The sequence below is a fragment of the Syngnathus acus genome, chromosome 5 (genome assembly GCF_901709675.1).
Source record: "Syngnathus acus chromosome 5, fSynAcu1.2, whole genome shotgun sequence".
Lineage (NCBI taxonomy): Eukaryota > Metazoa > Chordata > Actinopteri > Syngnathiformes > Syngnathidae > Syngnathus > Syngnathus acus.
The window spans coordinates 10,359,568-10,373,146 of NC_051091.1; the positions used below are offsets into that span (position 1 = coordinate 10,359,568).

Genomic DNA, 13,579 nt, shown 5'->3' on the forward strand with positions numbered 1-13,579 from the left:
CTGCTAAAGCTATTTAGATATACCACACGCCTGAAAGGTTTTGGCACTGGGAAGCTTCAGGTGTATGATGTAATCAGCAGATTTGAATGCCAGCATCCTGAAGGCTTTTGCTTTTTTTTCCTTTCTCTGAATCTGATTGCAGCTCTGATACACAGGACTCTTTCCAAAGGGGTGGAGGAAATAAATAAATAAATACATACATAAATAAATAAATAAGAGCCACATGATTTGAGATCGCTTGCAGTGGCTTGAGGTCCTCATCAAGTCTCAGACCCCGAATCAATCTTGTTATCGCTTGCCTGAGTGGATCAGCTGCAACATTCCATGTATATTAGGTTCTTTGAAAACTCAAAATTGGGGAATAGTTAGCCAGCTAATGAGCAATTAATAAACTGTTCAAAATAAAAATAAGAAAAAAATTAAAAATAAGTTTTTAAATACTAAGTGACACATCTGTCACTCAAACGCTCTGTGGACGTCGGACCTCATAAATGGTACGTCTCAAAATGATCCAAATGCTTCTTCCTTCTTTAAATGTCAACTAGGGTGGTCAACTAAACTCCTTCCCATCCTCTGTAGACCTGCCTCAAGACATGATGGGGTCTGTTACACCTCCTAAAAGGTCAACTCTGATACTCCCTTGCCCTCGCTACCCCTTGACTCACTCATTCGATCACACATACGTATGTACTATTGCAGAATGCTTTTTTAACTCAATTCATACGTCATGTGTGAATCGCAATCTATATTTTAATGAAAAAAAAAAAGGTCTTCTGGGACACAAGTGTGCAGTGGCGCAAAATATCCGGACAAGCCTGACTTTGGCCATGAGTCATGGTGAACGAGAACGTAGCGGGGGAACGCGACCTGCAGTGTGGCTTGGCGCACACTCCAACCTGGCTGTTTAACACACATTAACATCACAGATGCCTTCAGCTGGAAGCTCTAATAGATTGTTTGCGGGAGCCCGTTTTGCGTGTTGGAATTGGGCACATGTGCGGAGCAGTTACCACGTTTGCCATCATGATGAGCAAATCTCATATTGCCTAATAGAACTATTTCTCAGTCTCCATCCGGACGTCCATTTTTCATGCTGACTTTTGGCAAAAGACGGGATACACCCTTAAAATAGTCAGTGGTCAAGCAAACAAATCCTAGATACTAAACTAGCAATATTTTACCTATGCCATCTAATGTAAATGGCTTTAATGATCATTATATATGCGCATACAGATCATTTTTATAGACTTACCTGGACTTAATTAACTTAACAATACAGTTGTAAGGCAGTTAATGTTGTCATATAACATGCCAACACGGCTTGAGTGTTCCCGTGTTTGTTTATCTGTTAATGATGAATATTAATTTACAGGGGATGGGGCTTAATGAAATGAAACACGAGGTTCATTTATCTGCTGCGAGGAGATTGCTTATTGAAAAGAGGGTTGCCCTGCTGTGAAGCGTTTGGCGGGGGTAATGGTTTCATGTTAGTTTTGCATGAACTTGATCATTTTCAGTCCCCGAGGCATTCCAAAGCGCTCCGTTGTCAATTGATTGAAGGGAGGAAATGTTTTTACATGTTTATTATTGTAGTTGCAGTCATGGAGTGCTGCACGCATCATTTTGAGAGCTAGTACAAAGATTTGGATTACCTTTTTTATAGACAGAATATGACGAAAAAGCTCTCAGTGTGTGCGTTATTCAGCTCATTACCGATTGAGAGTACGCATATAATTTTGCATGTGACTATGAAGTTCTGAAATTATAAACAATGGCGTGTGTGTTAGTTTAGATTATTTATTTTTTTGGGTGATATTTTTGCAGACTTCCTTCCCCATTCAAATAAGTCACTATTCTATTTTATTTTAGTTTTTTTTATTTTGATGTCTTTTCTTTTTTTCGTTTAGTTGTTGCTGGCCTGCCTTTCCTAGAAGACAATTTAAATACATGCACGCAAATATGCATTATACTTGCACCGGCTACAAAAATAGGGCCCCCCGTCTCTGAGAAAGTTTTGATAAATTTGAAACTGTGACCTAGGAGTAGACACCTCTGTGTATTGCGGGTTGAAAAGAAACCAGCAATTAATCTGTCACTTTCACCAGCATTAAGAAACAAGTCCTTTGTGTAAAGCAGTGTTTAAACGAGCACCCCTAAACACACAAATCACTGTGCAAGCACAATGATAGTGCTTCTGCAAGGCATAGTGTTTAGCAACGTGTGTTTAGGGGTGGGGAGGTCAGCTCTCCCCTGGTGCCTCCACTCAGTGGTGCTCCTTGTGGATATCAGCAGCCGCCCCCCCACACACCCTCTCCTAGTCTCTATGATTAATGGCGGCCTATCATAAAAGTAGGTCACCAGTGGCGGTGTTATTATAGTGTGGCGTGAATAGACAGCCATTTGAGTGTGGAACAAACTAATCAAAGGACTGACATGTTGTCACGTTGCATAAATAGTGTGAAAATGGCACAATGAATTGTCTATTAACTATTTAACCCTGACCCCATTAATGTCCGTGCACTGCTGATATCCAGATCGCCACAAGGTCAAAAGCACATTAGAATCTCCATCCTTCTTCTCCTCCTCATTGTTATGATTAAGAGTCAATATATATAAAAAAAAAAAAAAGTGCTGATCGCTCCAGACTGAATTTTCACTGTGACAGCGCAGCATTGTCAAAGTGGAATCAAGGCCTTTTTAGGAGGGGTTGTTATTTTTTTTTAATCTCATATGAAGCGTGTTTGCTTGTTGTCGTTTTTCGACGCACCAGGAATCGTGCTCAACACCACAAAAACGCCATAAATCATGCTGTCACGTTTGGAGAACAAAGACAAATTTGGTAGCACGGTAAGGATCAGTGGCTTTTAAAAACAGCAAGGGTATGTGTGTTTATGAGTGTATGAGTGTAAGAGAGAAGGATAGTAGTGTGTGCATTTGTGTGGAAACGGACGTAGGTCATTTGTCACATCATTTTGGTTGATGAATGGAAGTTTGTGCGTGAAAAGGAGATTTAAGTCGATATGATGATCAATATGACGCAACAGTGACGCATGTTTGAGCTAGGAATCTTTTATATTTATTTGAGTTTCACAATTAGGATTATTTTTCAGTCATTTGGAATATGTCATCACAATCTGTCCGAGCGAGCCCCGCCAATGTCATTTGTTCCCCCTTCCTCTTCCCGACGTGCCTTCAATGACTCGACAACGAGTAAAGCGGTTGTGGTGCGAAGCCTTTTTTTTCCTTCTTGTCTCCATTTGCAACACCCGTGTTTTCTCTGAAGCTTCAAAGGAATAGAATGCATGGGGAAGAAGGTTTTTTGGGGGGGTATGGGACTGACTGGGAGGGTGGGGGGGGACAGTAGGCTACGGGAAGGTTGGTGGTGGGGGGGTAAGCTTCAAGCTGCACGCAGAGATAAAGAGCAGACATCATGTGTGTGTGTGTGTGTGTGTGTGTTCGTGTGTGTGTGTGTGCGGAGAGAGAGAGAGAGAGAGGGGGGGGGATTAGGCTGACTTTGACTGGCTGTGCTCCATTGTGACAGCAGCTCCAAAGAAGCTGCACACTGCCACATGATGGACATGGCTTGGAATTGCACAGATAACACCCCCCAGCCGCAGCCCCCATATAAACCCCCCCCAAGCCAACTCTCTCTCTCTTGCTCTCTCTCTCACTCCCCCTGTGTGTGTGATAATGTCTCTTAGCCTCAGGATGCTCAATTTGTGTGACAGAAAAAACATGCACTGAAGGTCATTGGATCTTGAAACTATGCAATTACACACTTTGATTTTCAGTGTGTGGGTGGGGGGGGGGGGGCAAAATGTGCATGCATGCCGTGTGTCACGAGACAAAATGTCAGTGGTCATGTCACTGTAAATGTGGCCTTTGCAATTATTTCAACGCCCCTTTGCAGTTTGCTATTTATAAATTCATGTCACTTTTTTTTTACTGAACTGTCAAATTTATTTTAGTTTTATTACAAACCATTTTGTTGCACTTGTACAGGGGTAAAGAATGATAAAAATGAAATCGGCAAATTGTACCTGAAACTGTGTTGGGATAAGAACACAAAACGTCAACATGCATAGCGTCACCCGACAAGCTTTCATTATAAGCTTTTTCCACCTGTCTAGATAGTTAATATTAAACATGAAACATTGCACTAAGTCCTGCCACTGTTAGTCTCACTGCTGTACGCAATTAAAACTGACATTGTCGTTGCAGTATAACATAGAAGAAGCACCTTCAAAGAGAAAAACAATTTCCATAAAATATATTTCAACGGGGATTTACTCAACAACAATAATACTATTATGCAGTGATTAGCAGCAATATTGATTTACAATTGCATTTTTTGTTGTTGGAAGGTTTCGAGGGGGCAGTGTCAAATTTAAAATAAATTATAAAAATATCAGTTTTGGTTTATATATTCTCATGCAATACTTTTGTTTAGATATCAAGATTTCTAAATTCTCTTTAAGTGTGAATGGAGGAGGGATTGTCTCTAATGAACACACAGAATGAAGGAAAACTATTTCCGTATTCGTCCACTAGATGGAGCTACTTTTTCGTATTTGAAGCATGCAGCAAAACCTATCAACTGTTTCCTGCAAAGCCGCCTCACTAACTAAAATTATATTGTTGCTGAATATGTTGTGTGCCATGTGTCATGTCCAACTTCACCATTCAATAAATATTCTTGCATTTTCTTGCATGTGCAGATTCCCTTGACATTTCAGCTATTCACTATCATGTGATTGGGCTATGATAACAGCACCTTATTATCAGTGAATTTTGACACACACCTGAAAACTCACCTCAGTCTCCAGGCAACTGTGTGACATTTTTCACGGTCCAATATCACGTTTTCAAAAATGGGTGGGGGAAAAAAAAAAAAAAACTTACATGTGCCTCCGGTCTGGTTTATTACAGAGGAGTCTTTTTTTATTTCTCGCTCGTTCCACATTTTCGGATCAGCTACGGTGTTGGTTTTGAGTTGTGGCATCTCCCCCCGCAGCGCTGATAATTCCTGCAATGCACAAATGCAGCAATAAAAATGATGAAGTTAATCTACCGCTGATAAAGCAAAGCTAGCGCTAATGACCTTCCATTAATTCTTGATTTGTTTTTGTCTTTTTATATTTTATGCATACAAACACTTCAAAATGGAAAACAATGAGGCTTTTAATTGCAACTTGTGTGTGTGTGTGTGTGTGTGTGTGTGTGTGTGTGTGTGTGTGTGTGTGTGTGTGTGTGTGTGTGTGTGTGTGTGTGTGTGTGTGTGTGTGTGCGTGTGTGTATGCGTGTGTCCCAGGCACCCACCCTACTATACACACACACACGCACGCACACACACACACACACACATGCACGCACACGCACAAACTGCAGACACTCAGTTTAAGAACGACCTGGTTTACCAAAAATTATTTGTCATACATTTTTAAGAGAGGCTGCCTGGATTAACACGGAGAATGTATAATGTATTTAGAAAAAAATTCCCCTCAAAAGGTCTTTAAAAACATCAATTCATGACATCAATTGACCTTCGGCATGCCTTCCTGTAATCCATTTTCATAACTAATCATCATCATTTGACTCGAAAAATGGTTCTCTGGCTGGCCCTACAAACTTTTGCAGGATCTTGTCCGAGACAGTGAATCTGTATCAAAAAAGACAAATTGACACAAATTCTCCCCCTTAATCCTCGCCGTAGGAAAAATAAGCGGCAAATCGGACCGCAGCGGTGGTGGCGGCCTGCCAGTTGATTGTCAAATTAACACCAGTGAAAAGATGAGAAAGAAGGCAACATGAAGAGACTGCAGAGCAGATTACATAAGTCCTTCATTCACCTCACATGCCTGACTGTGTGACTGCAACACACACCCATGTGGGGGGGCAGCGAGGGGAAGGAAGCGGAGTAAATTGGAGAAAATTAAGTGGAAGAGGGATAGAGGGAGAGACGAGGGGATTGGGAAGACGAAGAAGAGGAGAAGGAGGAGGGCTATTGCATGAGAAAAAAAAAGCAAAGATGATGTAAAGGGCATATGAAGTGGGGCCTCTTGTCATTGCATTTAATGAGGGTTGTGATATTTGGCCTGGCACAAAAAAAAAACATCACATGTACTAGAAGAATTAAAAAGAATGCTGACAGAGAATGCAGAAATCAAGACAACGCCACATTGATCAGCCTATTCACAGAATGGGTTTCATCATTCTTTTGCAGAATTCTGCACATTTTTAATTAAAGTAAAAAAAAAAAAAGCTCACCAATTATGTGAGCGAATGAAAAAAACAACTATGCTTCTTTTGTGCTTATTATTAGCGTGTCCTTAAAAAAGAAGACGCTTGCTCTTTTTGTCAGCGGGTGTGTGTGAATCATGCTCGTACAAATCCAAATGAGTGGATCTGGCAAGGATGAAGCATCTTGCTCAAGGACATGATAAAAATGGCACAGGATTCGTTTGAAGGGCCCAAACCACTGCTAACGTGTGCCCTCTGCTGGATGCATTTGTAATAACATGAAAGGAGACTGGGGTGCGTTACAGTTATTGGATGAAACGATTCAGGCTGCAATGCCATTCAAATACATGTTTGAAAAAATGGAGTCAAAACATATAATCATACGCTACATTCAATTACAAAATTTACAAAAGCCCAACTGAAGAAAACTTGAAGATTCTTTGGCTTTGCAGTAAAATTACAACCACAATTTCAACAACCAGCAGAGGTCAGTGTTAACTTGCAGAACAAATTTGCTCACGTTTTTTTCTATGGCGCAAATTTTCCATACATTGCTGCTGAGCGCCCAAAAACAAAAGCGATAAAAAAAAATAATAATAAATAAATAAATAATTTTAGGCTATTTATTGAGTAAATTTTGACTTAATTTCCTACACTGTCCATTAATTAATTAAATGTGACCCATAATGAACATTATTATTCATTCATTGTATATGTATTTTTTCTCCAATGTAGACAACTACAAAGTTAAACATGGCCTACAGGAGGCTAGTTTTATTCATGGTGAACTAACAAAGCATTGGTTGACCTGTTTTTATTTTCAAGTAGGCTTATACTTTGTTTAACTGAACAATGTGGTCCAAATGTGTACCTATTTATCTAATCTCCAGCCTACGCCACACGTAGAGGGAGGTTGGATATATATTTGTAAAGCTTTCAGTTGGAAGGTGTTTTCCCTCTTTTAATCCCTCTCTGAAAAGAACTTAGTCTTTCTGTTTTGAACACCCTATTCATATCAGCTATAAGGTTCTGCATGACCCCTGACTCACTACTACATTAGCTTTTGTTCGTGCACACATAGGCCTACATATTGTGATCATACATGCTTGAAAAATCTGGCCTTGTTAAACCCACACAGTCTGCAGCAGGAAAAAATAATGATTGCCATATACAGCAGATTCGTGATGACAGTTTACACGATCATCAGCAAATCGCTTTGGAAATAACTATTCACAGTGGGGATACATATCAGCATTCCATGCGTTAATAATCACATTCAGTAGGCCACATGATCATACAATAGAAATATTTTTAGGATATTTACCAGTCGCTTAATTGAGGCAATGCGTACCTACCACCTGTTGATTTGAGGAGGCGTGCGCCGTGCATGTTGTTGCAAAAACACGCGTAATTCTTCCATTTATAGACTACAGAGTGTCTCATAACTTTGGACCTTTAAAAAGACAAACTTTTTTTCTGTACCCTTCCAAAGACATGTGCCTCAAGTTAATCGTATCTCGGCGCAAAGCTAATTCCTTAGACTTCCTGCATGCTGTTTGCGCTCTCCGAGTCAACTCAACACTAGCACTCAATATGCAACTAGAGAGCGCGTCCACAAGGAGTCGCTAATTCCGCATACAAACGACTGTGCGTATCTATGCATGCTTTGGCGAGAAAGATGAGTTTACTTTGCTGGGTGGTGCATTGCCAGCACCCCACCTCACCCCACCCACGGGAAAAACATCCTGTTCGACCACACAGGTTGCAAACACAGAGCATCAGAAGTCTGCGGCCACAAGAGTTCATCCAGGTGTGTACCAGTAAATGATCCAGCTTTTAAATAATGATTTGATCATATGTGCAAGAGGCATATTGTGAGAGACACAGCATTTGAATGCTCTTCCCGCATTCATACAGCAGGAATTTGCATAAAACAATTAGATGACCCTTGCCATTAATTTTACTAATGTGCGCCCCCCTCCTCCCCATGGATCTGAATGCGAGACATCTGTTGTTATTTCTGCCAAGCTACGCCGGTTTCCATCTCCGGACTGTTTTACCTCAGCATCTAGTGACAAGTTCACTTTAGGAGGAGACGGCGGGGTCTGTGTTTCTGCTCGTGCGACTCCATCAGGTGTTGCGTCAGGGGGACAAAAAAAGCGCATGTTTGGAATACATCTTGGAATGTTAACACATCGACTGGTAAGAGCCAAATCTTCTATTTTGCTCCAGGCATAAACATAAACACGTTAAAAGGCTTTTTTATCATCTTCCTTGGATTTGTTTGAAAGATTTAGAGTCGAGACATGCGTGCGCGTTTTTTTTTTGTTTTTTTTTTGTGCGTGCGTAAAAGTTGGGATGTGCGGTTCCACATGCATTGCGAACCGTGCGCTCGAACCGTTGTTAATTATTTCTCATTATGCTTCTTAAATGATTCCAAGTCCGCGAACAGGACACGAGATGTGAGCTCGTCTGAATGCTTCCGCTGATGGCTAACGACATCAGAGCGGCACAATGGTCATTCCACACAATTATATTGGAGGGGATAAATACAGTCTGAGTTCAAGGTTCATCTAAAATAACACGTTACATTTAATCATGTTAAATGTTTTGTCTAAAGAACTGGTTCATATATTGCTGAGTTCAATGATGCAGATCCCAAAGATATCTGATTTGAATGAACCTCGGCCCCGTGACAACAGACAGGGTGCTACATTCATTAAACAGCCTTTTACCGAGGAATTGCAATGTTTACAATAGGCTTGGAAAAAAAATACATCATTTATGTAAGACAAAGCGGCTCAGCCGATGACTCGTGTCTCAGAGTCACCACCAAGATAAAATCACCTATTTCTGTATTTAAAAAAAAAAAAATTCCCTTCCAATTAGCATTTGACACTTTTCAAAGTTGTTATTCTCCTGCTGACAATTGTCGTCATTACCAGTGACTAAGCAGAGAAGATGTTATACTGAGAGGTTATTCTTGGCGCTTGAGTTTACATATGTCCAATAATAAAAACACACATCCAGCTTCTTATTTAACCACAAATGTACAATTGTGTACGGTTACTAAAAGAAGGGTGCCCAAAAATAAACTAGGATAATTGGCTACATGCCATTTTATCCTGTACTAAAATTACCTCATCACATTCTAATCCATTGAGATCCAATATAGGAGCTGTATAAAACCAAAATCTCCTATAGTTTACAATGTAAAAAGCTTAGAGTGTACAATGCTTTTTGTTTTTTTACAGATGAAGACAAAAACATTATATTGAGAGATGCTGAGTGGTCAGCGCTAGCGAGGCCTTGTCCGCTGAAACCCTTTCAGAACAAAACTATAGTTTTTATTCCTTCTCGTACTGTGCATATGGATATTTTTGTTTTTTGTCCAATCATATTTCAGCCTGTCATTTCATTTGAATCTTACCAGGCACTTTGGAATCAGTAGGGTTGGCAAATATAGCTATTTTCAACCAATTTGATTTCAAATACACCTCAGAAAAGCGATTTTTCAACCAATTTGATTTCAAATGCATCTCAGAAAACCATCTCGCGAACTGGCACAACATAACATCTATTTTCGGTCCTCTGATTGGTTGGCAAGAGCAAACCACATGATCTGCACACATGAATAAAAATAATGTTGGAAAAAGATACTATTCAAATAATACAAAATATTCTATTCACATACCAGAAATGGTGTGTTCATGAGGAACTATTGGCTTTCCTAATTCGTATTGTTTGCACATGATGGCTAACCAAATAAATTAAATAAACAAATAATAGAAAACAGCCAAACTGTCTGAAAGTTAAACAATCGCCACCGAGTGTTGTGGAGGCCAATGATAATTCAAGTAAACTGCAACCCCAGGGTGTAAATAAATGGCGGGAAGGCGCAATGAATAAGTAGTATGATAAATGTGACTATACAGCCATACTGAATGGGATCGCACATTGATGAATGGTGTCATTTGCTGCCAAGGTAAGAAAGCGGATGGCCAACGGCTCTTTCAATGAAAATACGTCGGTGTCAAGTTGATAAACAGGCCCGTGTTTAATGTGCAGGGGAAATTCTCATGCGCTTTGGTAGGTACTTATGTTTTGGTGAGCAACATGGTTCACAGAGGCTATGGCTGCGTGTGAACGGTACCGGTTATGAATCGAGATATTTACTGTGACTATGCTTGTTATCCTGAGAAAATCGAAGTGTCTATTAGAGAAATGCTTTCATGTCGTGAAACAATCCACCAGTTCACTTACTGTCGTCATCCCGAAAGACGAAAGATGAAATGACGCACTCCAATTTACAGAGCAAGAGACACCTCTAAATGCAATGTACAGGATACATGCACAAACATCTGCATCCATGGCAGCTTTTTCGATCTTCCCCCTTTACATCAGAGAGTTAGGACTGGAGCATGTCTACAGACAACAAGAGACGTGCTGTGCAAATATGCAAAGGCCATGTAATTTTATGCACTGTGGAATTCTTTGAATGCAAATGGATTCAAGCAGGCATAAAGACACAATTAGGGACTTAGCTTTTCAAATCACAGTTTGTGTGCTGACTGGATTTACCACCATTTCATGTGGTCTCTGTGTGTGATTGAGTGTCAAAGGCAGCCAGCTGGACAGTGAAGGGCGAAGCACCAGGGAGTCTTTTCCAACTTTCACTTAAAATGTTATGGGAAGCGTCGAGTCACATTAACATTTTCGAAGCCTGATAGATTAGAAAGCACCCAGACATGGTGTTTCTTTAAAGGCAAAAAAAAAAAAAAGCATTACAGCTCATGAAAGTTTTTTCCTCTCCAACTGCCGAGTGTGAAACTCCCCAGAAGTGTTGCATTTGACACATTAGATGCATTGGAGAAGAGAGCGTCTAAATGATGGGATTGACTAAAATTACTACCAGCCATCTAACATCTATTCTCCTTTATATTTTCCAGGTGTCAACAGAACAATCAATTGACCATCGATGGAGACCACAATAACAATGCCTTTTCACGAGACGTTTTTGTTGCATCGTTAGAAGCTATTTGTTCACAAGTTTGGGCCCACTGCCGTGTTTACCACCATGGATCGATAGGCTCTCATCTCCTAGGATGGAATCTACTCTGTCACTCTCCAAGGTCCAACAGCACCTGAACACAAACAGCTACAACGACAGCAACAGCTGCAACGGCTGGGGCGGCCACCCGGATGATCCCAACGCCCCGACAGTCAATCACACGTTCCCGATTCGTGACCAACTGCACAGCGCCTTGCTGGGTGTCTCTCTAGGTTTCCTCTCCCTCCTCACCATTTTAATGAACCTGCTCGTTCTTTACGCCGTGAAAAGAGAGAAGAGCTTGCACACGGTGGGGAACCTCTACGTGATAAGCCTCGCGGTGGCCGATTTGATCGTCGGTACAACTGTGATGCCGCTCAATCTGGTGTATCTGCTTTGGGACGAATGGAAGTTGGGCAGAGCCGTCTGCCAGTTTTGGTTGATTATGGATTATGTGGCAAGCACGGCATCAATTTTTAGCTTGTTTATCCTCTGTCTGGATCGGTACCGCTCTGTGAGGCAGCCCCTGAAGTATTTGAAGTATCGAACAAGAGGGAGAGCAAGTGCAATGATAACGGGAGCCTGGCTGCTGTCCATGTTGTGGATTTTTCCTATTTTAGGATGGAGGTCCTTCACCCATGTCGAACTTAAACCCGAGGAGGAGAACAAGTGTGACACAGATTTCCGCTTTGTCACATGGTTTAAAGTTCTTACCGCTGTGTTGAATTTTTACCTGCCCTCTATTTTGATGCTTTGGTTTTACACACACATCTACTTGGCGGTAAGGCAACATCTGCGAGACAGAGAGAGGATCATTCATCCAGCAGATTCATTTGGAGAAAAGGACAACGAGCAAAAAGTTTTGTCATCAAACGACTCCAAATCTGTCGAAAAGGAATGTGAGGCTCCAGTGAAACGTTTAAAAAGGGAGCTTGACCAGAAACTTATAGAGCAGACATATTCTCTGGAAGAATTTGATAAAAGCAAAAGTTCCCTCTCTAGATCACACCGAAAAATTGGCGCACAACGTCCTAAGTCGACCCTGCTTGCCATGACAATAAAGGAAGACAGAGTGTCTTCAAAACTAGCGAGGGACTCGTTACGTTCTGAAGAGAAGAGTCCAGATGCTACGCTTTCACTCGCTTCAGCTTGCTTGCCACCAGAAAATGCCGGTTCAGAAAAGCACCAGGAATCATCTTTAAATGAATGTCACGTGACGATGCCAAACTTGGTCAGCGATATCAGCCAGGTGCAGAAGTACACGTCTGTACTCTGCAACAACAACAACCCCGGTGGTTCCGTACCTTGGTCCAAAGCGTCCAATGACGCCGAGCTGGACCCGGAGAACGAGGTGACCCTGCGGCAGACGTGGCAAAGGTTCATTAATCACTCCCGTGAGAGACTTCACAGCCTGAGGATCCACAAGGAACACAAAGCAGCCAGGCAACTTGGCTTCATCATCGCAGCTTTCCTACTGTGTTGGATACCGTACTTCATAGCCTTCATGGTCATGGCCTTCTGTAGAGAATGCGTGCACCATGACCTGCACATGTTCACCATATGGCTCGGTTACATGAACTCTACCCTTAACCCTTTTATATACCCATTGTGCAATAGGAATTTTAAAAGAGTCTTCAAAAATATTCTGCATATACATTTGTAAGTGTTCCAGTGATTCCAAAACCAATTTCTACAACCCCGCTCTGAATAAGAAAACACTGAAGTTGCCATTTTCTTTTGTGGCGTCGCTGCTGACCACTCTCGTTTTAATAGCTAATGACAAAAACTTTAAAGTGCTTACATGGCTCAGCGCCACACGATCCACCCGCCAGCATGTGCATGCGTTGAGGTGCCAAAGTGATGCCCTGCCTGTTTCAAATACAAGTTCACTATTCACTTGTGACAATGTAGTCTCGAGTTCAACAGTAGAGTGTCGTTTACATGGGCTTGCTTGTCACATTTGAGGTGACATGGCGTCATTTCAATGCAGGCTTCCATGTCAAGGCAATGTGTCTTCATATGTACATATTTTATGTCATTTCAGGTGTGTTTTGTAATTTCATCTGATTGAGACTCACTTTTATGCCAATGGTAATAAAGTGAACTAAAACTTTAATGACTTGGCTACAGTTCATTTTCTGTGGGGGAATGACTTTTTTTAAACATAATGATTGCATGAATAAAATAAAAATAAATTGTTTAAACAAAAACATTCCTGTAGAATTACAGTAATTCATCAATTTAAAAACAAACACAATACAAGGATGTGTATGCAGCTCATTGCATAGA

General features: G+C 41.1%; 1 protein-coding gene across 1 annotated transcript; it reads left to right on the forward strand.

Annotated features, from left to right (window-relative positions):
- The first annotated feature begins 8,245 nt into the window (after positions 1-8,245).
- On the forward strand, positions 8,246-13,406 carry hrh1 (histamine receptor H1). Its single transcript, XM_037250779.1, has 2 exons — positions 8,246-8,442; positions 11,190-13,406. Exon 2 carries the CDS (start codon positions 11,346-11,348, stop codon positions 12,951-12,953), a length of 1,608 nt encoding a protein of 535 aa, XP_037106674.1. The 5' UTR covers positions 8,246-8,442; positions 11,190-11,345; the 3' UTR covers positions 12,954-13,406.
- Positions 13,407-13,579: the final 173 nt, after the last annotated feature.

Coding starts and splice junctions, on each gene's coding strand:
- hrh1 (XM_037250779.1), top strand. CDS start 11,346: ATGGAATCTACTCTGTCACTCTCCAAGGTCCAACAGCACCTGAACACA.